This window comes from Sorex araneus, chromosome 1 (assembly GCF_027595985.1).
Source record: "Sorex araneus isolate mSorAra2 chromosome 1, mSorAra2.pri, whole genome shotgun sequence".
Classification (NCBI taxonomy): domain Eukaryota; kingdom Metazoa; phylum Chordata; class Mammalia; order Eulipotyphla; family Soricidae; genus Sorex; species Sorex araneus.
Window position 1 is genome coordinate 241579961 of NC_073302.1, and position 27162 is coordinate 241607122.

The window sequence follows — 27162 nt, forward strand, 5'->3', positions numbered from 1 at the left end:
CAAATAGTACGACTTGGCCTGCTCCCAAGGTCTGACAGACTCATGCTTGGAAAAATGGGCATGTGTTTGTCAATCCAAATATTTTTATATCTCATTTGAAATATCATGCCACTATATTCACAGTTCTCCTCTAGCACTAGTTTGATAAAAGTGGGCCATGATGCCAGGGATGTAACAGCAGTAGCATATACCTTGCTTGCTGAAGTGGAAGGAGGAAAGCAGGAAGGAAAGAAAGGACAGGGAGAAGAGAAAGAAATGGGAAAAAAATTAGGTCTTATACTAAATTTATTAATGCCAACACACTCTGTGTTTCTAGAGAACTTACAAAGCTCTTTTTACTATAATATGCAAGGAAAAAAATAAAAGCAAATAAAATGTTCAGATAAAAACCCAAAAGTTAGAGGTGCTCTGGTTGTCATAGAAAGACAAGAAAATTATGGTTTAGAGGTCAACAACTTGCCTTGTTTATCTTTTTTCTTTTTTTTTTCTGCTTTTTGGGTCCCACCTGGCAATGCACAGGGGTTACTCCTGGCTCTGCACTCAGGAATTACCCCTGGCGGTGCTCAGGGGACCATATGGGATGCTGGGGATTGAACCCGGGTCTTGCCTTGTTATCTTTTTAAAAAATGAGAAAAAGAAAATCAACTCTGAGTACGTAGAAAGGTGTATTTTATCATCCTGGGGGGAAATTATGAGGGACAGACTACAATTATATTTTAAATTATTTTTAGAAAACACTAGAAGGACTAGCACAAACCTATTACAATGCACTGGTCTATCTAGAAACGATATTCCCTAGTGGGGACAAGAAGCAAATCCACCCATCCTAGCAGTGCTCAGGGGACCATATGGGATGCTGGGAATCAAACCCGGGTCGGTTGTGTGCAAGGCAAATGCCCTACCCGCTGTGTTATTGCTCCAGCACCTGTACATCTTACCATATCCCCTGATGCTTCAGAAGAATTAGACCATTCCCACCTTTGAGGATTGAATCAAGACCCTATTCAGAGCCAGAGAGATAGTACAGCAAGTAGGACACTTGTCTTGCATGCGTCCAACCTGGATTGACTGCCGGAGTACATATGGTCCCCAGAATGCCTCCAGGAGTGATCCCTTAGTGCAGAGTTAGGATTAAGCCTTCAGCACTGCCAGGTGTGATCCCAAAACATAACCTATTCAAGTCATCTTAAGAAAATGAGAAATGCCTGGAATGCAACTCAGTTGTAGAATATTTATTCGCCCGCTTGTGTGAAGCCCTAAGTTTTGTCCCTGTCACCATAAAATAAACAAAACCAAAATGAAATATTAGGGCTGGGGACATAGGTCAAATGGCTAAAATGCTTACTTTGCATATAGGAACACCAGGATGGATTCCTGGTACTGCATGGTTGCCCAAGCATCTCTTGTGGTGGCTATCAAAAGGTAAAAAAAGAGAAAGGAAAATAAAAAAGCAGCGACAAAGCACCGGAGAGAATGAGTCCCTCGCTAGCATTTTCCAGCTCAGTGATCTTGGTCATATCATTTGTCAATGGATACTTCTTTTACCCTCTCAAAGTTATGGGGATCAAATGCACAAGTTTAATTCCCAACACCACAAGGTTCCCCAGCATTGCTGGGAGCAACTTCCAAACACTGAGTTGGAAGTAATTCCCAGTAATAGCCGGATACAATCCCAGAACAAAAGGTTAAAAAGTCAGCATTAATAATTTAAATCTGGGTTAACGAAAACATACAAAAATTATATAATGGCATTTATCATATGTGCATAGCAATTATTTGCCTAATATCTCATTGACCCTCAAAAGAATCTTCAAAGTTATTATTTTCCTTTCATCTGTTTAGACAACTAAGGCTTACAGAGGCTTACTTGTCCAAAGTCAACCTCTATGTGGTTGACCTGATTCTAACCTAAGTGTTTCTGCCTCTATTTCCTGAGTCCATTCAACTAACACACTCTTATTCAATTAACAAAGATGTTTTCTACATTTTGATGATCATCAAGTGCTGCTTTGGTAAAACATAGAATAAAAAGTTGAAATGGGAACAAGTGGTACAACATTTCTCTTTCATGCTCAGTGCCTGGGATTGATCCCTGTACTGAGTACTGCTGGGAATGACTCCAAGCACTGAGCCAGAAACAGCCACCCACCCTCCAGCACAATCATAAAAGAAAAAGAAAGATAGTACAGGTGGTAAGGTGCTTGCCTTGCATGCAGCTGACCCGGCTTAAATCCCTGGCACCACATAGGGTTCCCTGAGCACTGCCTGGGGTCACTGCTGAGCACAAAGTGAAGAAAAGCCCCTGAATACTAAAGGATGACCCCAACAAAACAGAAAACCAAAAAAGATTCAATTATTCAAAGTTAATGTCAATGAAGTTTTAATATGGAAATAATATTTCTTTTTGTTTGTTTTTGGTTCACACCTGGCAGTTCGCTGGTGACCCTATAAGGTGCTAGGGATTGAACTTGGGTTGGCCGTGTGGAAGGCAAGTGCCCTACTGACTACTATTGCTCTCACCCACATGAAAATAATATCTCGAAAACTAAACTTAGAAATGAATCAGGTTATTGGTTAACATTTTTTTTCTCTCATATTGTACTCTTTGGGCCAGGAGCTCTGGCTTCCCCAGACAACATCATGGACATGGTACTTAAGGAGGTAGGTAACCGTAGAGGCATAGGGACTGCCAATGAGTTCTTGGGAAGTAATAAAACCAAGACTGAATTTGCCTATATTGCTGGCCCTAAAACAGCTAAAAGCACTATGGCCGGATCCACTTTGAAGGCACAGGCTGAGATTTGATAAGACTCTAATTGGCACCAGCCAGACCGAGGGAAGGTTGCACCCCACCACATACCCACTCCCAAATAAAAGTTTCAGCAGGAACAAAGGGATGTGATAAAGACATGAGGGTGTGCCATCAAGTTTCAAGCACTTCTCCGTGACAACAGCACAGTAACGGACTCTTAGCTAGGTAGAAAAACCCCACGTGGGGGTAGTTTGGAAGAAAACTTATAAAACCGAGTCTGTAAAGGTTAATGGGGCACCTCTCCACTCTGGGGGTGGTCTGCATCTCCACCTTACTTTGTCTCTCTTTTTCTTTTCTCAGTCTCTAAATATAACTGTTTTGAGTTATTTATTGCTATTTACATAGCAATAGTACAGTGGGGAGGGCATTTGCCTTGCATGTGGGTCAATCCAGGTCCAATCTCCGGCATCCCATATGATCTCCCAAGCATTGCCAAGAATAACCCCTGAGCACTGCTGGGTGTGGCCAAAAAATGCTCTGGACCGCTCTCCCCCCCCCCACACCACTGTTTTACCTCATCATTTGTCTCCTTCTGAAAAGCCTGGGTGACTGACTTTCCTTTTCTGCAAAGAGCAATTCCTTGCTACAGCCTGAGTGAGTCCTCAGTTCCATCAGAAATCGGGTAGCAGGGATCATATCCCACGCTATTGCCAAACAGGTGAACACTAGGCGCAGCTTGGTAACTGCCTCATGGGGCTGGTGAGATGTGCAGTCTGAACCGTGCAGGGGCTCATCGAAGACTTTCTTCAGTCTGAGATTTCCCCAGCCACAAACCAGGTGACCAAAGTTGCTAGAGAGGGATGTGGTAGACTCCCTCCTTGGGCAGCCATCTCCTTCCTCTCCACTTCCTGTGAGACACCTGTAGAAGGACTGAGCCGAAGGAGCCAGGCAGTCTTTGGTTTGAATTCATTTACTAAGTGCAGAAACTTTAGGCTGCTTATTTCTCCTGGTCTCAGTTTCCTTTCCTATAAATGGGAAATGTCTTTCATTAAGGAGGATTAAACTGGTTTTCCCACTTGACCAGGCAAATCAGTCTTCTCATTTTGCAGTCACAGTTACGTGTCTGATAGGTCGTCTGTTTTTGGCTAGGAATAAGGCTTACGTGGCTTCCTCGTGTCCTGGCTTGTTCTACAGCATACTGCGCTCAGATGGAGACCAGCTTATTAGATCAAATACACAGAGAACCCTTGGCTCACTTGTGACAAGTCTGGGCAGCAGACAGTGACACACCTGTAGATAGACACTTCTAAAGACAGACATTTTCAGCAGAACAGTTTCTAATCACAGGGTTTTAGACTCTTCCATTTTCCTGATGTATTTAAGGTCAAAGTACAATCTCCCATGTAAATAAACAGAAAACGGTGGAAAAACCCAAACAACATACGGAATCAAGTTCTGAGGCCTTAAACGATAATTTCTGAGGCAGAACGCAATCCAACTTCTTTAGTTTGACAAAGAAATAATTATTAAACCGTTAGTTTCTATATTCAGAGAATAAGATGACAATAGAAGCTTACATCCCCAAGTTTTTACTGCTTTTAAATCAAAACCCTTATTCCAAGCACAAAGATTTATACTTAAGCATGCAGAACAAGCAAACCAAGATCTAAAATAACCTTAGATGAAGAATCTTGATTAATCCTTTGATTAATCTTTAAAACTCCCCCCAACCCACTCCTTAATTTTTCCTTCTCCTTTCTCTTTTATTTCTGGAGGGGAAAGTGGCGATTTGAGCTACACGTGGTAGTGCTCAGGGTTTATCCTAAGTTCTGTAATCAGGGATCATTTCTGGTGGCTAGTGCTCTGAGACCATATGTGATGTACTAACAAACCTGGTCAGCCACAGCCTTAGCCCTTGAACTATCTATCCATCTCTCAGACTTTCCTTTCCTTTGTTACTGTTGCAGTGCCTAGGAGTTGCACACTTGGTTGAGGTGTGTGGACAGTTTGAATGTGCCTGAGATTATACCAGCAGTACTTACAATGACTTAGCGATATAGAGTGGTAGTGAGGTTTGAATTGTAGCCTCAAAGCAGGTGATCTACCACTAAGCCACATTCCTGATTCTTAACTTGAAATTTGAGTTCTAATTAGAATTTATTCTTATATCGCATTGAACTTAGCAGTGATGGTGGCAAGAAATAGAACTATAGACTAAATATTGATGGAGATCCAAGGGGAAATTAGCGTCTATTCATCTTGTTGTGAAGCTAATATGATAAAGATGGCACAACAGCTGTCAAATTATAGGATCTTCCATTTAATTATTTTGGCCTTGTGATGTTGTGACTTGTAATAATATATTTAATCTGTCTCTTTTTCTAAGCATAAAACCTCCTAAGAGCCTCGGAATTTCCTAATTGAGAGCAACAGATTTTTTTTTTTTTTAAATGCAATGATGAGATTTTTTGAAAATCCCTATTAACCCAAGGATGGGGGCTGGTTGCCAGGGAACTAAGTACCTGATAAGAGCAGTGGATTTTAACTGGTTCATGGAACTGTACTGGGTTGCAAAAATATCATGCTGCTCTGTGAAAAAGTTATTTCTGCTTAACTGATAATGTTTTCCAAATACCTGTTTGTGGATGGATGCTGGTCCAAAGGTGGAGAAAAGTTGAAACCACTGGGTTAGAGGGTTGGAAGTTTTGTCTACCCCTCCAGATATGGTGGGAAGTAGTGAGGAGCTCAGGAGGCACAGCCTGGCATTTAAATCCAATCACCAAGAATCAGTTATTTTAGCTAGTCGTGCCTGTATTATAAAGCCAGCATAGAAATTCAAAGGACAAAGTTTGGAGGGCTTCTGGGTTGGTAGATATGAATAGATTCAAGGAGAGAGAGACACACACACAGAGGTAAACTAACCCTTCACCTGTTCATCTACATCCTTTATAATCAATCGATAAATGTAAGTACTGAGTATTAGCAAAATGGAGGCTGGGGGGACTCAGAGGAACCGCCAATTGTGGGGACAGGGTACCCAATCTTTTAGAATTGAACCCCAAATCAGTGAGTGATGATGCTGTCACTAATCAAATAATATCAGAACTGAATTAACTGGCTGGTAGAGTTAGAAAACACACTATAGGTCTTTATGCTATTATCAAGCCACATAAAGATTGTGATTTCTGACAAACTGTCACCAAAGTAAAGTTGGGAGTGGGTTTGTTTTTTACCCACCCCCTACTTTAGGAGAGAGAGGTGGATTTGGGCCATACATGGAAGTGCTCAGATATACTCCTGGCTTAGTGTTGGGAGTCCCTTGCAGTGAACATGTGGTGCCAGGGACTGGAAGGACTCTTGCATGCAAAACACTTACAGTTTTAATAAAACCTAAGCAACCCTGATTCAGGTCACCTGGAAGAAGTTTCTTAAAAATTAACTGGTGAACTCTCTAAACAAAACCAGATAATACAGTGGTTAAGAGGGTGTGAATAAATTACTTTTGAAAGAGAAAGCTCATGTGAAGATTTGGGGAAAATTTAAGAAGTAGAAGGCAAGTTCTAAGTGTCAAAATATGAACAAGTTAGATATTTATTGAAGAAGTGAGAAAACCAGTGTGAGAGTCATAGATGATGATGTAGAAAGAAACCAGTTGGTACAAGTCAACCATAGCCATAGCCACGGAAATTCTCATGGAAAATGAGACACAACCAATACTATGAAGACTATCTAACCAGCACTAATTGCTATAACAATAACCTATATAAATAACAAATATTTGAGTATTTAAAGGTACAAGGAACTGGTGTTTTATTCATTTGTTCTTGACAATAACTCTATAAAGTAGGTATTACTAGCCCAATTTTTATAGATAAGAAATTGAAGCTCTAGAAGGTTAATCTCTCATGTTTATAAGTTAGAAAGTGGAGGAGCCAAGACTTAAACCAGGTTCTTAGTTTTAATTGAAACTAAACCTTAGTTTTAATTGAGTCCTAAACCTTTATTTCTACAGTACTGTCTTGAAAGGCCCTTTTAAAAAGGCTTTTTCTGGGACAAGAAAAATTAAACAACCCCCCACCTCCAGCCTCCAACTCTTCAAACGTTATAAGTGAACTGGTCTGATTAAGACGCTCAATTAGTCCAAGTTTCTCTTGAAACTCTTTTTAAAAACTTTTTGTTTTGTTTTGGGGCTATATCTGGCAGTACTCAGGGGACCCAATAGGGTGCTGAGGACCTGACCCGGGTCAGCCTTGTGCGAGGCTAATGCCCTACCCACTGTCCTAACCTTACGGCCCCAAATACTGGTTATTGAATCACTTCAGATTATTAAAATTGTTTTGAGGTTTGACTGAAGTCAACAAAATGAATTCACAAAGGCATACAGGTAGCTTTTCTCTTTGATATATATTTAGTACATTAACAAATATGAAATTCACTAAGGAATAGTATTAGAATGTCAATATGTTCTGTTGTATTCAATTTTAAGCTTAGCCAACCTACATTGAGCCCTGGCTTCCTGTTAATATTTAGCTACCTGGCACAAAACCGGGTCTCCATCTGCTATAGAATTTGTTTTTCATTCTGCTTAAACTTTACCCTTTAGTTTGAGGAAGATTATAAACATTCCATCAGAATTTTAACTTGTGAAGAGAAAAATTTCATTTACCTTTGATTTCCATACGTAGTTAATAGGAATGCTAGTTTAAAATATCTTTGTAGAAAGCAATGGTTTTAGCAGACTGATAGCTTTCTATGCTGGGACTCACAAATTTCTATTAGAGTGCTACCTTGGGATAGAGGATACAACAAAAATAGCAGGCTACTAAAATTTTTTTAAGGTTCTCACCTAGATAAATATCTGTAAAATAAGATTAGCTTTTGAACACAATTAATACTACTTTTTAATTAAAAAGAGACACAGAAGGGCCCTGGAGTTAGTACAGTGGTTAGGGAACATGTATCATATGCCTTTGAGGCCCCTGGCATCGGAGGAGGGTGGTTAATTCCTGGCACCACGTGGTCAGAGCAGCATCATATCCTTGGGCCCTTGCATTAAATTGCTGGCCAAGTTGTCCAGGAATCAAGATAGGGTCCTGGGCCTCCAGAACACTGCTTGAGAAGCACCTGATGCATGCCCTCCCCCCCCCAAAAAAAAAAAACTTCCCAAATAAGTAACAACTGAATAGGCAATGCTGACTGGATGACTATAGTTCAGTATGTAAGCTTTATGGGTTATCCTGTCCCAAGCACTTGAATACATTATCTAGATGAATAGCTATAGCATCCCTGTAAGTTAATTATAAACTTTATCCCAATCTTAGAGATGAAGAACACTGGCACAAAGGTTAAACAGCTTGTGCAAGGTCATACAGTTTAAAAGTTTAAGGAAGACTCAGGTCTTACGACCCAACAGTTTATCCTTTGTGTTGGGAGGTGGGGGATGGGCATAAGGCTCAGGGCTTACTCCTGTCTCTGTACTCAGCAACACTCCTGGTAGGGCTCAAGGGATCATACAGGATGTTGGAGACTGAACTCAGGTTGGCCATGTGCAAGGCAACCACCCTACTGCTGTGTTGTCTCTCCAGGTCCCAATTTATTCTCTTATGCTATATTGTCTCCAATACTTACTTAGCCTCAAAAAAAATACAGATCCTAAGCACATCAACTTCTGCTTCTAAGATTTACTTTCCTCTGAAGAAAAAAAATCCCATTAAAATCAACTCCCCTATGTTTACAACATGTAAACATATACTAATCTAAAACTCTGTTTTTCTATTGCTTCACATATTAGCAGCAATAATCCAATATACCATAAAATACGAACTGGAGTGATAGCACAGTGCGTAAGGCATTTGCCTTGCAAGCAGCCGACCCAGGTTCGATTCCTCCGTCCCTCGGGGAGAGCCTGGCAAGCTACGGAGAGTATCTCGCCCATACAGCAGAGCCTGACAAACTACCTGTGGCGTATTACGTATGACAACAACAGTAATAAGTCTCACAATGGAGATATTACTGGTGCCCGCTCAAGCAAATCAATGAACAATGGGGCTACAGTGTGACAGGACTACTATAAAATACATATACAAAAGATTAATGATATAAATGTAGGCACAAATAAAAATTACACAATGCTGAAAGTTCATTCCTTTAAGAAATTAGTATTTTCCTTTTCCTTGCTGCCAGATCTAAACTCATTTTTTATGCAGTTCTGAACTCATTCTCACTTATTTTTGAACTTTTAAGTGTCAGCTCCTCAGAAAGGCCTTCCATAACTAACCCATCTCTCCATGTCTTCTCTTCACCCTATCATTCTCTTACTTTCCATTTGTGTTACTACCTCATTTTTCTTTCCCTGCCATTAGAAAATAATCCTCAGGTGGGTCTGTTTGTTCCCTGCTGTATATCCCTTGCTTAAACTGTGCCTGTACACACACACACACACACACACACACACACACTCACACACACACACACACATATATAGCATGTGTACAATAATATTGTACACTGGCTGTCTTCACCAGGGCCCCTCGGAGGGGATCAGTTGCGTTTCCTTCCCTCCCCCCAAGCAGAGCCTCGACAGTTGAGGACCTCTGGAACCCAGCCACGGCCATGCTCAGGGCCACTCTCCACACGTTCGAACAAGCCTCATTCATGGGAGAGCCAGCAGAGGAATCCAGGTGTGTGGGACCCGGGGCTGAGATGTCCAAGGCTGCTCAGATCGGGACTGGGCCTCTTCCACCCAGATCCCACATTTTCCAGTTGCTAGGCAGTCACATCCAGAGATTGCTGCCGCGCCTCCCCCCCCACCCCAGCGCCTTGTAATCTCATCAATGGCTAACATCCAGACTATAAAACCAAGCTCCTGGAAGACACCTAATAGCCTAGTTCTCCCTCTTGGAGAACCTGACAAGCTACCCCATCTATTGCCTTCTTGGGAGAGCCTGACAAGCTCCCCGTGGCGTATTTATATCTAAAATACAGCAACAGATATATACATACCTCTTGGAAAGCCCAGCAAGCTACCGAGTGTCTCCCACCCGCACAGCAGAGCCTGGCAAGCTACTTGTGGTGTATTTGATATACCAAAAACAGTAACAATAGGTCTCATTCCCCTGACCCTGAAAGAGCCTCCAATTGTTGGGAAAGACAAGTAAAGAGAGGTTGCTAAAATCTCAGGACTGAGTGTAATAGAGACGTTATTGGTGCCCACTCGAGTAAACTGACGAACAACGGGATGACAATAATACAATATTAATAAAAGCGCTCGAGAGAATAGAATGGCTCTTTGCCTGTGGCCAATTCCCAGGATCCCATATGGTCCCCTGAGTATGGCCAGGAGTCACCCCTGAGCTCAAAGGCAGGAGTAAGCCTGATTTTTATTTGGTAAAATAAAAAATATTTATTTTACCAAATAAAAATAGGTAACATTGAAATAAATGTAGAAAAGGAATGTTTCCATAAAGAATAACAACTTAGGGACTGGGGCCATAGTATAGCAGGTAGGGCACTGCTTTGTACCTGGCTGACTGCATTCGATCCCTGGCACACCATATGGTCCCCTGAGCCTGCCAGCAGTAATTCCTGGGTGCAGAACCAGAGCCAGAAGTAAGTCCTGAGGGCAGAGTCAGAAGTAACCCCTGAGCACTGCCAGGTATAGGCCAAAAGGGGGGGAGGGGAAAATAGAGAGAAATTGGAGAAAACAGATGGCAAAACCCAACTAAGCTTCCACCCACAATTATCTCTTACCCAGGACTCATACCATTGACATACAAGTGAATTCTTCTGAGTGGATTGGGGAGGGAAGAAGGTATGGGTGGATGCAACCATTGACTTCTATCAGCAAAGACAGGTTAGGGAGGGAGGCAATGGTAAATCTTGCCATACTGGTTTTGGTTATAAGGGAGTGGTAAGGAAACAAAGGGGAAAAGACCTCGATATGAAGCCACATTCAGTCCTTCTCTCGTTTCTAACCCTATACAAAAGCTGCCTCAAAGTTATTTTAATTCCTTTTCAGAAGTTCTTTTGTATCCATCATTTTACCTTCATTTCTACAACCACGCTCTCCTTCCTTTATACATGCTTTGTCATCAATGAACTGAACTCACTGCTGCTTTCCACTCATCCATTCTGCAAAGGCACTGAGCCAAAACATGAAAATCTCTATGGCATTCCCTTAAGGATCTTGACGGTTCTTTTACATACACTGGGGAAAGGCAACTAGTTTACTCTCAAAACACTATTTCTTTTATATGTTTGTCACCTTTAGTACTTCACATAGTTGGTAGAGCAGATACCCATGGACTAATCCCTGCTCAAATGGTGCCTCTTTCATGCCTGACAGGGCAGACCACAGAACCTTCCACAACAATACTAAGATACATTAGAATTAGAGTTTGTTTTCCTTTTGGGGGGGATCTTCCCAAGCAGTGCTGGGAGTAGCCCCCAGACCTTGCATACTCCCAAGGAGGGTCTGGGAGCTACTCCCAACAATACAGATTCAATGCTTGAACCTGTGAAGTGGTGCAGTTGGGGATCAAGGGACAGCTGAATGGTACTTTGGGGTCACTAGGGCCACATGTGGTGGTACTATCTAGTGGTTACCAGGATTCTAAGTAAGGCACACTCCCCTGACCACTGAGCTATCTCCTTGGACCCATGTTTTCTTTTTCATATGTAGGAATATCTGCCCTTCCTAAGGCTGCATAAGTTCTTTTTTATTTTTGGAAGGCATTTCATTCTGTAAAAAGAAATAAACAGCAGAACTTGTCAAGAAGCAAAATAGCAAAAGGAAAACTAAGACTTTAAGCACAAGGACTGGATTTAAAGTTTTTATAAGCACTTGAAACTAGACTGTTAGGTTTGGGTAAACATCTTCAAAATTCAGTATGAAGGATATTATGAAGATAGTCTGAGTCAAAATTATGGCAACTACAAAAAGATGACCTTTATGATTTAGAGACACAATATATATAAATAACATTTTACAGGGGTAAGAGAGAAAGGAGGGAAATGGTGGGCCAATGAACTTCATATGTCTTCCTATTTCCTGAAATGTGATGCTTTGGGTCAGAACAGACCTTTTATTTCTATAGATTTTGTAGGGCATCTGTGTTATAGCAACTAATTAGAGCACTTAGATGTTACAGCTATATGCAATTTATAAATAGTTTGTAAAGTGCTTTGAAAATGGAAAGTGCTAGGCGAGTACTCAAATTATTATATATTAAAAGCTTTGGTATATAATTAATTTAATAATTGGCTCTTTAAAAGGAATACATTTTTACAACTAAACTGCATTTCTGATCTTGAAACATTAATGTTTAGAGTGAATGCTATTTAAAGAGTAAATCAGAGATATTGATCAAGTTATTTTTGCTTATATAACTAAAACCATGATTCATATATATTCTTCTTACCCTTTGACCATCTTGCCTTCCTTTAGGTTTCTACAGACTTCATGCAAAGAAATCTATATGCATGTGACTTTTGGTTATTCTGCTTGCCCTGCCCTCCGTTTTTTTCCTTTCAACCACCCTCTTTCTGGAGTTTCAGATGATCCTATGAGCTTATGGCCACCCTACAGACTCAGGAAAACATGCTACGTGACCTGTGACAATTCTTTCAAGAGCAGTGAAGTCATGAGATGCAGTGGGCAGTCACAAGTGAGTGGGTGCATTTCCCACATGTACTGGTATTAATTACTTTGGTTTACTGTATCATTCAACACCTCTATGTCTACTAACTAAACTCCCTTTCATCTTTTCATAGGTCTTGGTCTCAAAGGTATTAATCTGTCTAAAAGCTGTCTTTTGCCTATAGGTCTACTCATAGGCAAAATTTTGCAAAGAGGCAAGAAGTTTTTGATGCTTTCCCATATATTCCTCTAGGGTTTCCTTACATAAATCTTCTTTCTAGAACTTCTATCATCCTGGGAAATTACTACTTATCCATGCCCTGTGATTCCTCATCTCTGCCCCTTAAATTTAGCTCCTCCTCAGTCTCCTAGTTTATTTTCTGTATTGAAAAACTTTAGTCATTCTTCAAAACAGTGTGCTACATTTACTCTTATTAGATATTATACTAATGGTGTCACTGACCATCAATCTCCCTGTTAATGTCAGTCCACATATTCTTATCCCACGTGACTCGTTAAAAATCCTTCTGCCACTCTTCAAAGTCTGATTTCCACAACTTCCTACTGTTTGTTTTTTTTTCCTTTGCAGGGGGTGGGGGGACTGTAGAGAAGAGGTCTGGGCCACACCCTGATGTACTTAGGGATCATTCCTGGCAGTGCTCAAGGAATGATCAAGGAATAGTTTATAACCTATAAACATGAAGCTAGCCCAGGGTTTGGTGTCAATTCTTCCTTTTTATAAATCTGTAACATCTTTATGGCAAGAACTCACTCTCCAACTCTAGAAAGTGGGGCCTTTTCTGCCTCCCCAACTATGCATCCATAAGTTTCTTCCCACGCAGAAATTTGGACCTACGTCTTGTTGGAGTCGTGTTTCCTCATACTTCACATTCAATTCTGAGGTCAACCAATTTTGTATCAACTCAGCTGTAAAAAAAGGATCTCAAATATATTCTCTTTTCTCCATTACTAGCTTACTGCCTTCCAGGATAATTACAGATGAAGTACTTCTACACTTCTACTCAGGTCTCTCTAAAATTCATTCCTCTATACTGTAAACCAAAGTATTACAACATCATGCCCAATGTACTTAAAATCCAAGTCCCTCTCGCTGCAGAGTACAGAGGTTAAGGTGCTTACTTGCAATTAATCAGGTGTAGTAATCAGGTGTAGTCCCAAAACAAACAAAAAAGTTCAAATCCTTAGTTTCCCAGCATTTCTTCTCAATGGATTAATGGATCAGGGTCTTCTCCTTCATGCTTACCATACTACAGAAATGCAGATCTTTCTTACTTGGTTTTGGACCTCACCCAGCCACACTCAGGGCTTACAGCTGCTCTGTGATTAGGGACCACTCCTTGGTGGTGCTCAGGGGACCTTAGTGAGCATGGCAATCAAACCCTGGTCTGCCAACTAAAAGGCAAGCCCCTGTCTGCTGTTTTATCTCTCTGGAACCCAGATCTTCTTTTGGTACCTTCAGTTCCTCAAGCCACTGGTTTCTGCCTTGCAGACCTAAGCACATGTTAGCAATCCCCCAAAATATTATGTTCTCTCCTTGCAGAGTTAGCTCCTTCTTGTCCTTTCATCTCTGGCAGATGTTTGCTGACTGGCATATATAAAGGAGATTTCCTTTTCACATTCCCTAATCTTCTGACCTTATTTTCCTCCCATACCAAGTTAAAAGATAAATAAAATTATTACCATTGCTCTCTGGTTCCAGATTAGCTCTTACATATGATTCACTAATATTTCTACTTTAGAAAGGAGATCTCCGAAGCAGCGCTCAGGAGACCAGAAGAATCTTTCCAGCAATTCTCTGCCAACTTGTTCAGGCCCTCCCTGTCGTATATTTCTGGGCCACCCCAGCAATGCTCGGGGCATCGCAGAACCATTCCTGGCAATGGTATGGGGTTACCAAACTGTAGTCAGCAAAGCTGAAGGTCCATCACATGCAAAGAATTCACCAAAACCACAGTATTATCTCTATGGGCCTGATTCACTTGTACTTTCTCAGTTACTCCCCAGAAAGCCATTTTATCCACATTCACTTTTGTCCCCCTGCTCTTATTTTCTAACACTGCTGCTTCTTTTATTTATCATGGGTTATATTTATATACCAACCTAAAACATAAAATATTATTTGGTCATTTGTGTCCTATAACATAATCAAGGTCTCTTGACCTAATTAGGCCATTTCTGAGTAAATATTTTATGAGTGTCCTGAAATCCAAGCAGTAAACTGGTATCTGTGCTATAAACGCTACCACAAAGACAGTTTGTTACCACCTTACACTCTCAAGTGAAACCAGAATCCCCATAATGTTTTCAAAGTACCCCTCATCCTTGCCCAATTTAATAGTAAAGGTTGCAATTCTCTCATTAACTACAAAAAATATTCAGTGAGAAGCCAAGTCCTCTCACCCCTCACCATTTTATTTGAAACCAACCAGTCTACACAGGGATCACATTTGACTGCCTTTCTTCCTCCCCCACATCACAGTAATGATTAATACACATTTCTTTTAATGTCCTCGATCAAAATTCCAATCTAGGCCTCTGGTTTTCTCAAAGCTTTCTCAATTTCAGTGCTCGCTCAAATGAAAGAAGAAATGAAACAGAGCCCGCAAAACAGACAACCTTGCAGATCAAGGAGCAGAAACCACTCAAATTAGTTTAAATGAAAGAGGGAATTTATTAGAAGAATACAAAGGTTCTTGCACGGATTCCAACAGCTGCAATGGGTTAAAGGCTAGACGCACACCACTTTCTGAGGGTAATGATGAATCACAAACTTCTACTGGATTTTGTGAGATCCCGAAGAAAACATCAGAGTCCTCCCACTATGACTAGAATGTGGAGTCATTTCTGCTTGCTTTTTGATCCTTATATTCCTTTATGCTGGCCTCAAACTTGTCAAGCACGTGCTGGCAGACATTCAAGAGCTCATTCAGGCCTCTCTGAAATGGTTCAACAGCTGGAAGAGCCCCTCGAGTCTGAATGCGTAAATTAATTTTGCTTTCTGAAGGATGGGTTGTAGTGTAACCACAAAACTCCACTTCCGGGTTCTTCATGATCATGTAACGAAGTGAATTTCCTAGGGTATGGTCCTCCTCGTGCAATACAAATGTCACACAGTGTCTATCTGTTCCAGCCGCCTGGACCATTTCCAGGGCTGTCTTCCTCTCGCCTTCAGCCATTGAGGTCTTCAATCCAGATATTTTTCTACACACATATTTTTTGTAAAAATGAGATCACACTGAATACTGGTTTTTAACTAGCGTTTCAAAAATTTACTATATCACAGTTGCAACACATTATTAACTCTAATGCGCTCCAAACTACAGAAAAATTATTATCACTAGCCCCTTCTGGTACTGCTTCACATCAATCATCAACTACTTTATTTACTGCCTCCAGCTTCTCTCTACTCCACTTGACCGTCCACATGGTTGTAAAGGTAATTCCCTTAAGACACAAAAATGAATGCTGGTGGAAATATATATGCATATATACATATATATTATTTTCCTTGGTAGCCACAGAGAGGGATAGGATTAGGAAATGGGTGAAGCCGGGCTAGGGGGAAAACCAGATTATTCTATTTTAAAAATAGAGACCACGGATTACCAACGTGCCGGCCCAACTATGGCTTCCATGGGAAAGAGGAAAGGAAAACTACTGGAAGATTTAGGAGGCAATCAGATGGGATGCGGACTTCAGCGCACGCTGAGGGTAACGTGGGCCGCACTTGCAGGGGTCCACGTCCGACCAGACCACACGGCCCCGGCGCCGTTTAGTAACGGGCCGTCGTGACTGGGGGTTGGCACTGTGGGAACTTAACTCTGGCCTCCCAACTTGCTTCTCCTTCAGCAGAGGCGTACAGAGCGCCTCAGTTCAAACAAATCCATGTCTCCTCCTCTCCTGCCCAGGTTCATCCCCACTTCCCGTGCAGGCGCCCCCCCCTCTCTGCTCCCCTTCTCCGGGGTCCCCAACAGGCCCTCGCGGTCCCACCAGGCCGCTGAGGCCGAGGCCCCGGCCGCTCCTCCCACGCTTCCCTCCTGCCTCCCGGCCGTTACCTCTCCAGCTCCTGGTCCTCTTCCATCGCGGGGGCGGCTTCCGGGATCCTCAGAAGACGCGGGAGGCCCCGAAGCTCGGCCCCATAGCGAAAAACGTGTACAAGCGAAGCAGGAAGGAAAGACGGACGGAAGGAGTCGCGGACGGAAGAAGGGAGGAGGAGCCGCAGCGGCGCGGCAGGGCCCAGCCGCAGGGCGGGACTACGGCAGGCCCCGCCCCAAGCCACGCCCCCCGCTCGCGGGTGGTCGAAGCCACTCACCTGGTGATTCCAGAACGCGTCAGTTTAGCCGGGGGGCGGGGCGCGCGGTGCAGAGGTGGGCGCGGGCTACGTGTCATCCCCGGCCCGCGCCTGCCAGCGGGGCTAGCAAACCCAGCCATAGGCACCTTGCCCTGGGTGACGGCCAAGGGGGCGGGGCCATACCTGTCGCCCCCTTTCTTGTCAGGGTTGCAGTCAGATCTCGTTTTGACTTGCTCTTAAGAGTCTTGGTCTGACCCCTCTGGGGAGTGCGGGGTGGGGGGCTTTCATGGGACTTTAAAGTCGAGTTCGTCATTGCACAGGGAAGGGGGGGTGTAAGATGGCATTTGTTTCATCGGGCATCTTGCAGCTGCACTTCTCAATTGGGTCAAAGGACACTTGGGGTAAGGTCTTTGGGGGAGCATTAAGACTTTGCAAGGAAACTCACACTCCATCAGTTTTTCTTCCGAGGATCTTTTCCAGCACGAGAATACATCCTCCCTCGCTAGAGGACTTTCTTAGCTATCTTAACTCTGGGCTTCTCAAACCTCCTTACCTGCAGAGCCCCCAGCTCACCTTTGTTCCCAGGTGCTCCTGGGAACAACCCTTCTGCATCCAGGCTGGCTCTAGGTCCCTCTACCTTCCCCTGTCCCCTGCGGTGTGTTCTTCACTAATAAACTCCACCTCCCTTCCAGGCTCTCCCGCTCCCCCGGCGAATAATCCGTCCTGACCTATCCCAATTGTCCTCCCGGTCAACACACCTGCATTTCTACTTCACCGCGCCACCTGTTCTCCTTAGCGCCCCCTCAGCCCCCAGACCGCTTTCCTCCTACAGTTTCCGCGCCCCTTTCCCCCCTGCCCCCTTTTCCCTCTCCTCCTGGGGGGTAGGAGGTGAGCGCCGACACTTCTCCAGTGAGTTTCCCGAGAGGGAAAGCTGCCAAGCGCCGGGAAGCGGGGAAAGCGAGTGGGGGAGGGCAGGCCACGGTGAGGTTTGGGTTGGGGGCCAGTGGGCTCACTCTAACCCGGAGTGACTGCCCGGCCTCGGTCCGCCTCCAGAGTTCTCGGATAGGCGGAGTCGCTCTCTGGACCGCCCCTTTCCCGCCCAGAGCCGTCTCCAATTGGCCCAGACGCTTGTCGGGTTGGGCGACTCGGCCCTGCCGCTTGCCCCCGGGAAGGCAGCAGGGGCGGTTGAGAAGTGAAGTCTTGGCCGGAGTTTGCTTCTTGCCAGGAAATCGGCGGCGGCGGCGGCGGCGGCGGCGGTTCCCCGCCGAGCGGAGGCCGATTCGCTCCGCGCTCCCTTTGCGGGCCGCGGAGAGCGGGGCTGGCGCTGGACTGCGGCGCGGCGCGGCAGAGCGCGCCCGGGGCAGCCGCGCTTTTCCCCGTGAGTAACTTTGCCTGTTCGCCTGGCTCCGCGCTCTCTCGCCGGGTCCGCAGAAGCCGCCTCAGGTGCGGGCGTCGGTGGGGGTGTGGGGCCGTGTCGCTCCGATCCTCTCAGGTTCTCCTGCGCGCTCGCCGGGGCTGCGTGGGCTGGGGCGGGGGATTGTGGGCTCCCGTGTGGGGTCGGCCGGGTTCGCCCGGGGAGGGGAACGAGCGGCTGCCCCGCGCCGGCGCCTGAGTGACTGTGTCGGGCGGCCCGGGCTGTGCCCGTGCGGTGGATCCGGCCGCCGTGGAGTCAATCTTTGCGTCGTGCGGGGTGGGGAGACGAGGTGAGGAGTTTCAGTATTCCCGGCGTGTGTGTTTCGAGGGAGAGCGGCACTAGGGCTCCCGTCGGACCTTGTTCCCCTGGGAAGGCGTGGGGCGAGATCATCCGTCCCAGCCTGTTGCCCACGGTTTTTCACCTTCCCGCGGCGGCTGAAGAGAGTGAGAGACATTTGACATCTCCGGGGGGCGGGGGGGGGGGCTTGATTTGGAAGCGGCTGCACGTAAAGCCACCTCATCGCTCGCTTCTTCAGAGCTCCGTGCCAGGTTCTTTTTTAGACGAGCGACTTTTCGACTTTGAAGTGTTTCTTCTTTGTCATTCAACTTGTGAATTTGAGGTTTGAATCGAGGCGATCATTTGTCTGCCAGGAGCTGGGGAACGCGCATGCAGGGCTTAACTGTTAAGAGAGTTGGTTTCTCCCCCCCACCCCCCTCCCACCCCTCTCTCTTTTTTTTAACTCCAGAACCCAGAAGCGAAGTGGAGGGAAAGGCAGTTGGCAATGCAGGAGGCGGAAGCGCTTGAGAAGTCGGGTTCATTGGAACCGGCTTCACTTTAAGCATTTCGCATTCTTCCAGCAGTAATGCTTATTTGTAAATTGGCCTCCGTCCCAGGACACATTTTGATTTTTCTCTGGCTTGGACTGTGACGCAGCACTGCTGATGATCTTGGCTTTCAGTTGATCGATTTGACTGAACTTTGATAGATTTGCTTCTCATCTTGGCCCCTTTTTGGAAAGTGAACTTTGATGTAGTATCTTTTGAGTCTCTGAAAGCTTTGGTGAGCCAGGAACCCAGGCTTTGGTGAAGCTTTGCTTGTCCAAGGCCCACGCGTGAGTCTTCCCATAGGCATAAAGGAAAAGCCAAATTGAATTCACAGGAGTGTGCACGTAATTAATTTGGTGTCTCCTTCCTTTCTTTTTTCTCTTCAGGTTAGACATTCTTCGTTATTTAGTCATTTAGCAAGTCATAGAGTGCCTACTGCATGGGCCCTTTTGGAAGCTCACCTTTGCCTGAAAGTCATTAGAGCAAAGTGCTATGGGAACTCAAAAGAAGGAGCATTTCTACCTGCAGTTTGTTAGGGAAGGCTTCACATAGGCATTTTGGGATTTTGTCAGGTACAGTGAGGTGTGTGTGTGTGTGTGGAGGGGGGTGGGGGGACACTAACTGATCAGCTATAGGGTTTTGTATTAGATATGCATATATTCTGACTGGACACAGCTGTCATGGTGGGAGAAATAAGATGGAGTGGTGCCTTACTCATTTCAGATCACTTAGTACTTTGCTTCAGCAGTGCACTCTATTTATTGAACTGACTTGGAGAGAAACATGAAGGATTTTGCTTGCCAAAGTAAGAAATTTGAACTGTATCCAGTTAGTAATACGGGCTGCTAATTTTAAGCAGGGGAATGTCATGATAACATTTGCATTCCAGAAAGATATCTACTGTAATCTGGAGGATGATGGTGAGGGTCCAGATGGTAGATAGGGAGACAAAGTATGTGTACTACAGGAATAAATGCTCAGGATTTCTGTGTTCACGCTGTCTGAACTTGACTTTTAATTCTAACACTGTGTAACCCCTTCTTCCTCAGCGTTCTTTGTTTTTCAGGGTTTGGGGTAAAACTTGGAAAAACATGAATATTAAAATCATGCTTGATTCCCAGTAAAGTTGAGTAAGATGTTCTTTGTTATTACTCTGTGTGAAGACAGAGGAATTAAAGATGATAGGAAATTTAGGAAGTATAATTGGTTCAGTAGGGTGAGACTGGTTATGATTAGTGAAATAGATGATTCCTTTTCGGTGCCAACCATAGGGTCAGAATAAAGGTTAAATTCCCGTCCTTTATCCTCAGACTTTTTATCCTTTCTGAGCTTTGGTTTCCTAACATTTAGGAAACAATCATAGTACCTGCCTAGTTGAGCTTGAGGATCAAATGAAATTACGCATGCAGTGCTCTTGGCAGAGTATCTAGCACATTACAAGTGCACAATAAATATTAGTTGTTCCTTTAGTGATGATGACATTAATGAGCTAGTGCAAGGTTGGAAGATATGAGAGGGAGCAGTTAAAAATATTGATGAAAGGAGTGGAGAAGGGAAGATAATTAGTTTGGGACCAACCCAACTAGGTACTAATGAATGGTTGAGATATCTGTGGCAAACTTATTGGATTTAGTTGTGTCCCACAAGAACTAGGAAAGAATGGAAAAGAAAGAAGTTAAAACCAAGATGGTCGGTGGGTAAGCTTTAGGCTGATTTGGAGACATGGAGGAGAGTTTTTTGCTATTAGTGCCAGGAGAGGCACTAATTTATATCCTTAAAATGCATTTTGGCTGCCATCACAGGGGAGCTCCAGACTTGTATAATCTCATTGGCTCTGTGTCCCCATCTCATCCTTTTCTTTCTTTGTTGCTCCCTTCCTTCAAATTGAAATGCTTTTTAATTTTTTTTTTTTAAATGCAGAGTTACTTAACTTTTCTCTGTTTAAAAGTGGAAAGTTCACTTCAGGCCCACCTTCCTGTAAAACCCAACAAGGTTTCTAGAACAGTGGTCTTCAGCCAGTGCGAGCTTGCAGGCGTAGAAAGATTGAAAAGCTGTGGTCTGCAGCCTTGATTATGCTGGTCTGTGGACCTATATGCAGGACAAGTTCTGGTTCACAGGTGTAAAAAGGTGGAATAATGCTGTTCTAGTAGAATCCAAACCCTGGTTTCATGGATTCCACCATTCTACTTAATGGTTACTGGTTAAAAAAAAAGAAAAGAAAAATCAATGTATCTTTATCATCTGTATATCTTGCATAAGAAATTACAGTTGTCGGGGCTGGAGCAATAGCACAGCGGGTAGGGCGTTTGCCTTGCACGCAGCCGACCCGGGTTCGATTCCCAGCATCCCATATGGTCCCCTGAGCACCGCCAGGGGTAACTCCTGAGTGCAGAGCCAGGAGTAACCCCTGTGCATTGCTGGGTGTGACCCAAAAAACAAGAAACAAAAAAAAGAAAAAGAAATTACGGTTGTCAAGTACTTGGCCAGAACTAAAATAACCCTCTTATGAGGTCTGGGAAATTTACAAAATAAATTCCAGTTAGCTTTCTTATTTCTCTTTCTCAGGAGGTATAGAACCAGTGAGAAAATGTGGTTGTATATACATTATTTTGTTGATTGAAATTGTTTGATGGCTCTTTCTGTTGGCCTAAATTAGAAGTTATTAAGAGGAATTTTTTAAAAAGCAAATTTTAAAAAGCAAAACTCAGTATATATTATGATAAACTTGGATGCTTTTAGAGGGTCAGGAATTATAGTTTTTAATTGTTAGAATATGTTTTATAGGAGCAGGAACATCTGTTTTGTTTAGTGAAGGATCAAAATCATAAAGTCATGATTCATGCATGCATGAATCAGTGAGTGAATTGGATTCGTGCGTGTGTGTGTTTTGGAGGGCGCGCATACTCCGTGCTGCTCAGGGGTTACTCCTGGATCTGCACTCCGAAATTACTCTTGGTGAATCTTGGAGGACTATATGGGATGCTGGGAATCCAACCCAGGTTGGCCATGTGCAAGGCAAGTGCCCTATCTGCTGTACTATAGTTCTGTACCGAGGATCCATTGATTTGAAAGGTTTTCACTCAGACTTCTCCAGATCTTTGGAATAGTCACTGACTAGAGAGAAAACAAAAGAGATTGTGAACCAGCAAGGAAACTTAAAATGCTTCATGTACTGTACTTACAGGAAGACATAGGAACTCTTTTTTTAAAAAGTACAGAGTTATTTAATTTAAAGGCGAAAGTTCACTCCAGGCCCACCTCCTATATTAAAACCCAACAAGGTTTCTAGAACAGTGGTCTTCACCCACTGGTTCCAGACCAGTGTCAGCCTGCAGGTGTAGAAAGGTTATATAACAATTTATGACTGTTAAGATTCACCAGCTTTAGTACTAGCTGCTATAATTATTTGCATGATTCCCTTTTTCACATTTTATTGTGCCAGTTCGGGATGTGGGAGGAAGACTCTTATGTAAGTTGTAGAGGTTTACTGACAACAGCTGCTTCATAACTTATTCCACTCTGTTATTAGCAAAATGTAGAGTCTTTGAAGTCTTAATAAGAAAAAATGGTGAAAATAGGAGAAACACTGTGAATAATAGAAGGTTTGAGCAGAGTTTACACCTTTTATCTTCCTAGCCTAGAGATTTTCCACTATTGCTTCTGACACTTCAGATCCCTCAGTGGAAAACTTAAGTGGGTGAAAATTAATTTTTCTCTAAATTGGAAGGGTAGGAGCAATAATAAATGGAAACAAATGCAGAAAATAAATAATGGGCAAGTAAAACTATGTATAGTATAGACAAGTATGATACAGTGTGTGTATGTAGTATTATAAATGTGCTTATATATATATCATGTGTCTAAATTATCATGTTGCTTAGAAAACATACTGCATGGGAGCTGGGGGGATAGCTCAATTGGTAGAGCATATATGCAAGGGTACATACCCTATGTGCAAGGGTCTGACTTTGATCTTCAGTATCACATGGCTCCTGAACACTGCCAGGTCAGAAGCCCTTTGTGACCCTGGTACCAACCCCCACCACCACTTACCTGTGCTGTGTTGAGCTCTGTCAAAAGTAGTCTCAGGTCCTGAGCATGACCAGTTATAGTGCCTAATTAAAAAATATATATATGTATATGTATATATGTGTACACACGTACACACACACACACACACACACATACACACACACACACACATACACACACACACACACACACACACACAGAGGGCCAGAATGATAGTGCTGTGGGTAGGGTGCTTGCCTTGCACTTAGCAGACTTGGGTCTGAGTCTCAGGATCCCATATGGTTACCTCAGCCTGCCAGGAGTCAGCCTTTGAGTACCTCCAGGTGTGACCCCTCCAAAAAATTGTTTTAATTTAATTTAAAAACAAATAAATAAAATATAGGGGCTGAGTGATAGTACATCAGGTAGGGCATTTGCCTTGCAAGCAGTTGACTGGGTTTAATCCCTGGCACCCCAAATGGTCCTCTGAGCCCACCAGGAGTGATCCCTGAGCACAGAGCCAGGAGTAAGCCCTTAGTACTACAATTATGGCCAAATAACCCCCCCAAAACCTAAACCCCCAAAACTCAACACCCCAAAAGCCCCAAATATTGTTATTGTTTCATATGTAAAACATGAAAGATTTTAATTTTTTTCTTTATTGAAAGAGAAATCTTAGAGTTCTCTTAAATAACTCTTTGCCCTTAGGAGTGCAAAGTGTATAGTAGGAGCTATAGTAAAAAAACTTTTATAACTAAATTTTGATTAGTGTAAAGTATACTTGGTTATAAAGCTTCAAAGGCTCAGTTGATTTTTCTTTATAGGTGAAAGTAAAGTAAGTCAGAGCAGGGTAGGGAGGCTGGGAATTCTACAACACTGTATATCCTATTGGAATTATGGTTATTAAAATCTTAGTTTTAGTTCTTTTTTGTTTTGTTTTCATTCTTCATCAGAACTCTGGAGTTTTTGTTTGTTTTTGCCATACCTGGTTACCCAGGGGTGTTTAAGGTTTATTCCTGCTTATCTGCTCAGGAATCATCCCTGATGCCAGGCTGGGATTGAACCTGGGCACCTGGGTCCACTTTGTGCAAGTCAAGGACCTTTACCCACACACTGTCTCTTCAGCCGCTTTATCAGAAGTCTTGTTATTATTCAGTTAAACAACTTAGTATTATTTAGTTTAAAGTCACACAAATATTAATGAACAAATCGAAGCCCTTCACAGATTTATTGTGGTTATTCTAAATTTTTCTTCTGTATCAATTTAATTGTATTCAACAAACCTCTAAGCTTACATGATGTGGTCAACACTCGGCTGTGCTGAACACAAAATATTTCTTTGTAGAACTTAAAAATCTTAAAAGACTTTCATTTAGTCTAATCATTGGTATCCAGTTGACCAGTATACTTCATTTCTAATGCATTGTCTTCTCAACTCCAGTGACTGCATTCCCATTGTACTTTATAATTCCTCCGGATTTTCCACATGATGGATCTTAAATTTATGTGTCCTGTTTCTGACCATAGTCTCCTATCCCATCCTTCCAGCTCTCTTGCACCCATACTTTATCACACTCCCTTTCCTCTTGACAGTGTTTGCCAGCTATTTCGTTTTGCCACATTCCCTTTTGATTAACATCAATTAGCATCAAGGTTTTATGTATTTAGTTTGGAACCTGTCAGACTTCTAATAGACTTTCAGTCACACTTGCTTGCACATGTTTTGGTGCTGTACCTATAGTCATATGATATTTGTCTTTTTGTGTCTGGCTTTGTTTTACTTATTATAATGACCTCCAGGTTCATCCTTGTTGTGGTTTGTGATAGGATTTCCTTCCTTCTTAAGACTGAATAGTATCCCATTGTATGCATAGACCATATCATCCTTCCCTTATCCATTCTTCCCTGCATAGACATTTCAGTTGATTTTACCTTTTTGCTATTGTGAAAAGTACAGTAGTGAACATAAGGTGTGCAAATATCTTTCCAAAGCCCTATGTGGTCAGTAGATGATTGTGTATATATACTAGTAAGTTGAATTGCTGGATCACTGACAATTAGTTCTGTTTTTAATTTTGAGAATTCCTGTACTGTTACACATAATTGGTTGCACCGTTTTACAAACTCATCCACAGTATGCAGAAGTTCCACTTTTTCTTCATACTCACTGATATTTGTTATTTGCTATTTTTTATAGTAGCCTATTCTAAATAGTAACTATTGATAGTAACTATTCTAATAGTTATGCTAGCTCATTATGGTTTTGATTTTCATTTCTCTGGTGATTAGTAATGTTGAGTATCTCCTTATGCTAGTTGGTCACTTGTATACTTTCTTTGAAGAAATGTCTGTCTACTTTGGTCCATTTGTTAAATTGGGTTATTTTATTTGTAGTTATTTTTTATGTGTTCTGGCTACTCTAATCAAATCAAATACATTAATGCAGATATTTTCTTTCATATGTAGGTTGCCTCTTCACTTCAGAGGACACTGGTTATGTCCTTGTGGTTTTTTGTTTAGTTTTTTTTTTTTTGGCCCCTTCCCTTCCGTTCTTGTTATTGTTGTAATGGCAGGAAATCACACGCTTTGTTGTGTTGCCAAACAGTGGTGGCATGGGGATTACAGGGATCACACAGATCAAATTTGTCATGTGGGACAGGGCTGTACTTGAGGCCTCAATTTTTAAACTTTGTTGTTGATTTTAGTCACTATTTGTTCAGGTTCCAAACTCTCATTCCGGCAAGGCAGGAATTTTTTCACTTTTTTCACTTTACCACAGAGTGGCTATCCCAGACCCCGGGTGATATGTCAAAGTGTTAGTTTGATATAGTTTTGTTTGTCAAATTTTGCTTTTGTTGCTGGTGTATTTAGTACAGTATTAAAGAAACCCTTGGTAAATTTAATTTCATCAAAGACTTTTCCTCTGTATTTTCTTTTATGAATTAATTTTTATTTCTGGTCTTCATTTAGGTCTTTAATCCATTTGAAGTCAATTCTTAAGTATCCAGGCAAAACTTTTGAACAAAGCTCTAACTAGCTGATGGAAATGAAGGAAAAAGTGCTTAATATATGAAAAAGTTTCATATATTAAAAGTTTCAACAGTTTCATATATATCAAATATATCAAAAGTTTCAAAACACACAGCTTTTTGTGTTTTTTGCTTTTTGGCCACATCCTGCGGGGCTCAGTGCTTACTCCTGGCTCTGCGCTCATGTTTTAAGGGACCACATGAGGTGCTGAGAATTGAAGTAGATCTGCTGCCTGCAAGGCAAAATCATACCTGCTGTATGATTTCTCTGGCCCCTATATGGAATAATTTTAATAGTGTTGGTGGTAGTGGGGTGGGTAAGGAGATAGATGGCAATGATTAAGCTTCCAGTTTCTGTATCTGTTGCTGTTTCTTAGAATTATGATACACCAGTATGGAAATGCTCAATAGTCTATGGCTTACTGAAAAGGAGAAGAATTGTGAAGAAGCCAGATTACCAAAGTGCATAGGATTGCATTCTTTGCCTCTAACACTAAATCTCTAATGCATGTGGTTATAGTTCCTGTGCATGTCTTTTAAGACCATCCTATAAGTGCCATTCATAGCAACTAGGTGTCATGAAATACTTTATAACCTTCATTTCTCTCTTTAGGTTTAGTGTTTTCATTATAGATGAGATACACTAGTTGATATTCAACAGATTACTTCCAGACTCTTAAATTTTTTATTTTCTGAGTCTCTTTCCTTTCCTTCCTTCTCTATAGAATTTAAAACCTTATATGTGAGGGTATTTGATTTTTTTGATCTTTGAGAATAAAATATAGAGAAAACATTTGACTCAGAATTTGTTCTGTGAACCTGAATTTTAAAAAATGGAACGATATTTATAGAAAGATCTAAAAGTTGTGATAAGTATTTTATATGGAATATAGAAAGATCATAAAATCTGAATACTCAAACATCAAAGGTAACTTTCAAATTATGGTGTTTTTTTTCTTATAAAAGAAAAGCAACTTTGTGCTATCAAGTTGCTCAGTATGAGTTTAGTTTTTCTAAATGTGACATTATAACTGGCTTATAATTTGGGTTTAGCAGGGGCAGTAAGTCTTATTATTGGAGGGAAGCAAAAATAGATTTAAGTAATTTCAAATTGTTAATTCCTAATACTGCTTTATGACTCCATAAGAAGTATTTTTCTTGGTTACTTGAACTGTTTCAAAAG

General features: G+C 42.3%; 3 protein-coding genes across 5 annotated transcripts in view; 1 reads left to right on the top strand and 2 right to left on the bottom strand.

Annotated features, from left to right (window-relative positions):
- Positions 1-16598, bottom strand: part of LOC129404347 (protein POLR1D-like) — a 49074-nt gene extending 32476 nt beyond the window's left edge. Inside the window, exon 1 of the mRNA XM_055136704.1 lies at positions 16466-16598. Within this exon, the coding sequence (XP_054992679.1) occupies positions 16466-16491 (26 nt within the window). The 5' untranslated portion in view covers positions 16492-16598. The remainder of the gene's footprint in view (positions 1-16465) is intronic.
- Positions 15058-16598, bottom strand: LOC101538874 (RNA polymerase I and III subunit D). Its single transcript, XM_004604557.2, has 2 exons — positions 16466-16598; positions 15058-15611 (listed from the first exon to the last, which is right to left on the bottom strand). Exons 1-2 carry the CDS (start codon positions 16489-16491, stop codon positions 15236-15238), a joined length of 402 nt encoding a protein of 133 aa, XP_004604614.1. The 5' UTR covers positions 16492-16598; the 3' UTR covers positions 15058-15235.
- Positions 16599-17882: 1284 nt separating this feature from the next.
- LNX2 (ligand of numb-protein X 2) overlaps positions 17883-27162 on the top strand; it is a 69813-nt gene continuing 60533 nt past the window's right edge. For all 3 annotated transcript variants that reach the window (XM_055123751.1, XM_004604558.2, XM_055123752.1), the window contains exon 1: positions 17883-18079. The gene's annotated coding sequence lies outside the window, so the exon portion shown is untranslated. The remainder of the gene's footprint in view (positions 18080-27162) is intronic.

What these genes read in the sequence shown, in the direction of transcription:
- LOC101538874 (XM_004604557.2), bottom strand. Translation starts at nt 16,491, where the DNA reads ATGGAAGAGGACCAGGAGCTGGAGAG. An exon ending in GAGGACCAGGAGCTGGAGAG is followed by an intron (nt 15,612 to 16,465) that starts GTAACGGCCGGG and finishes ATATGTGTGTAG; the next exon opens with AAAAATATCTGGATTGAAGA.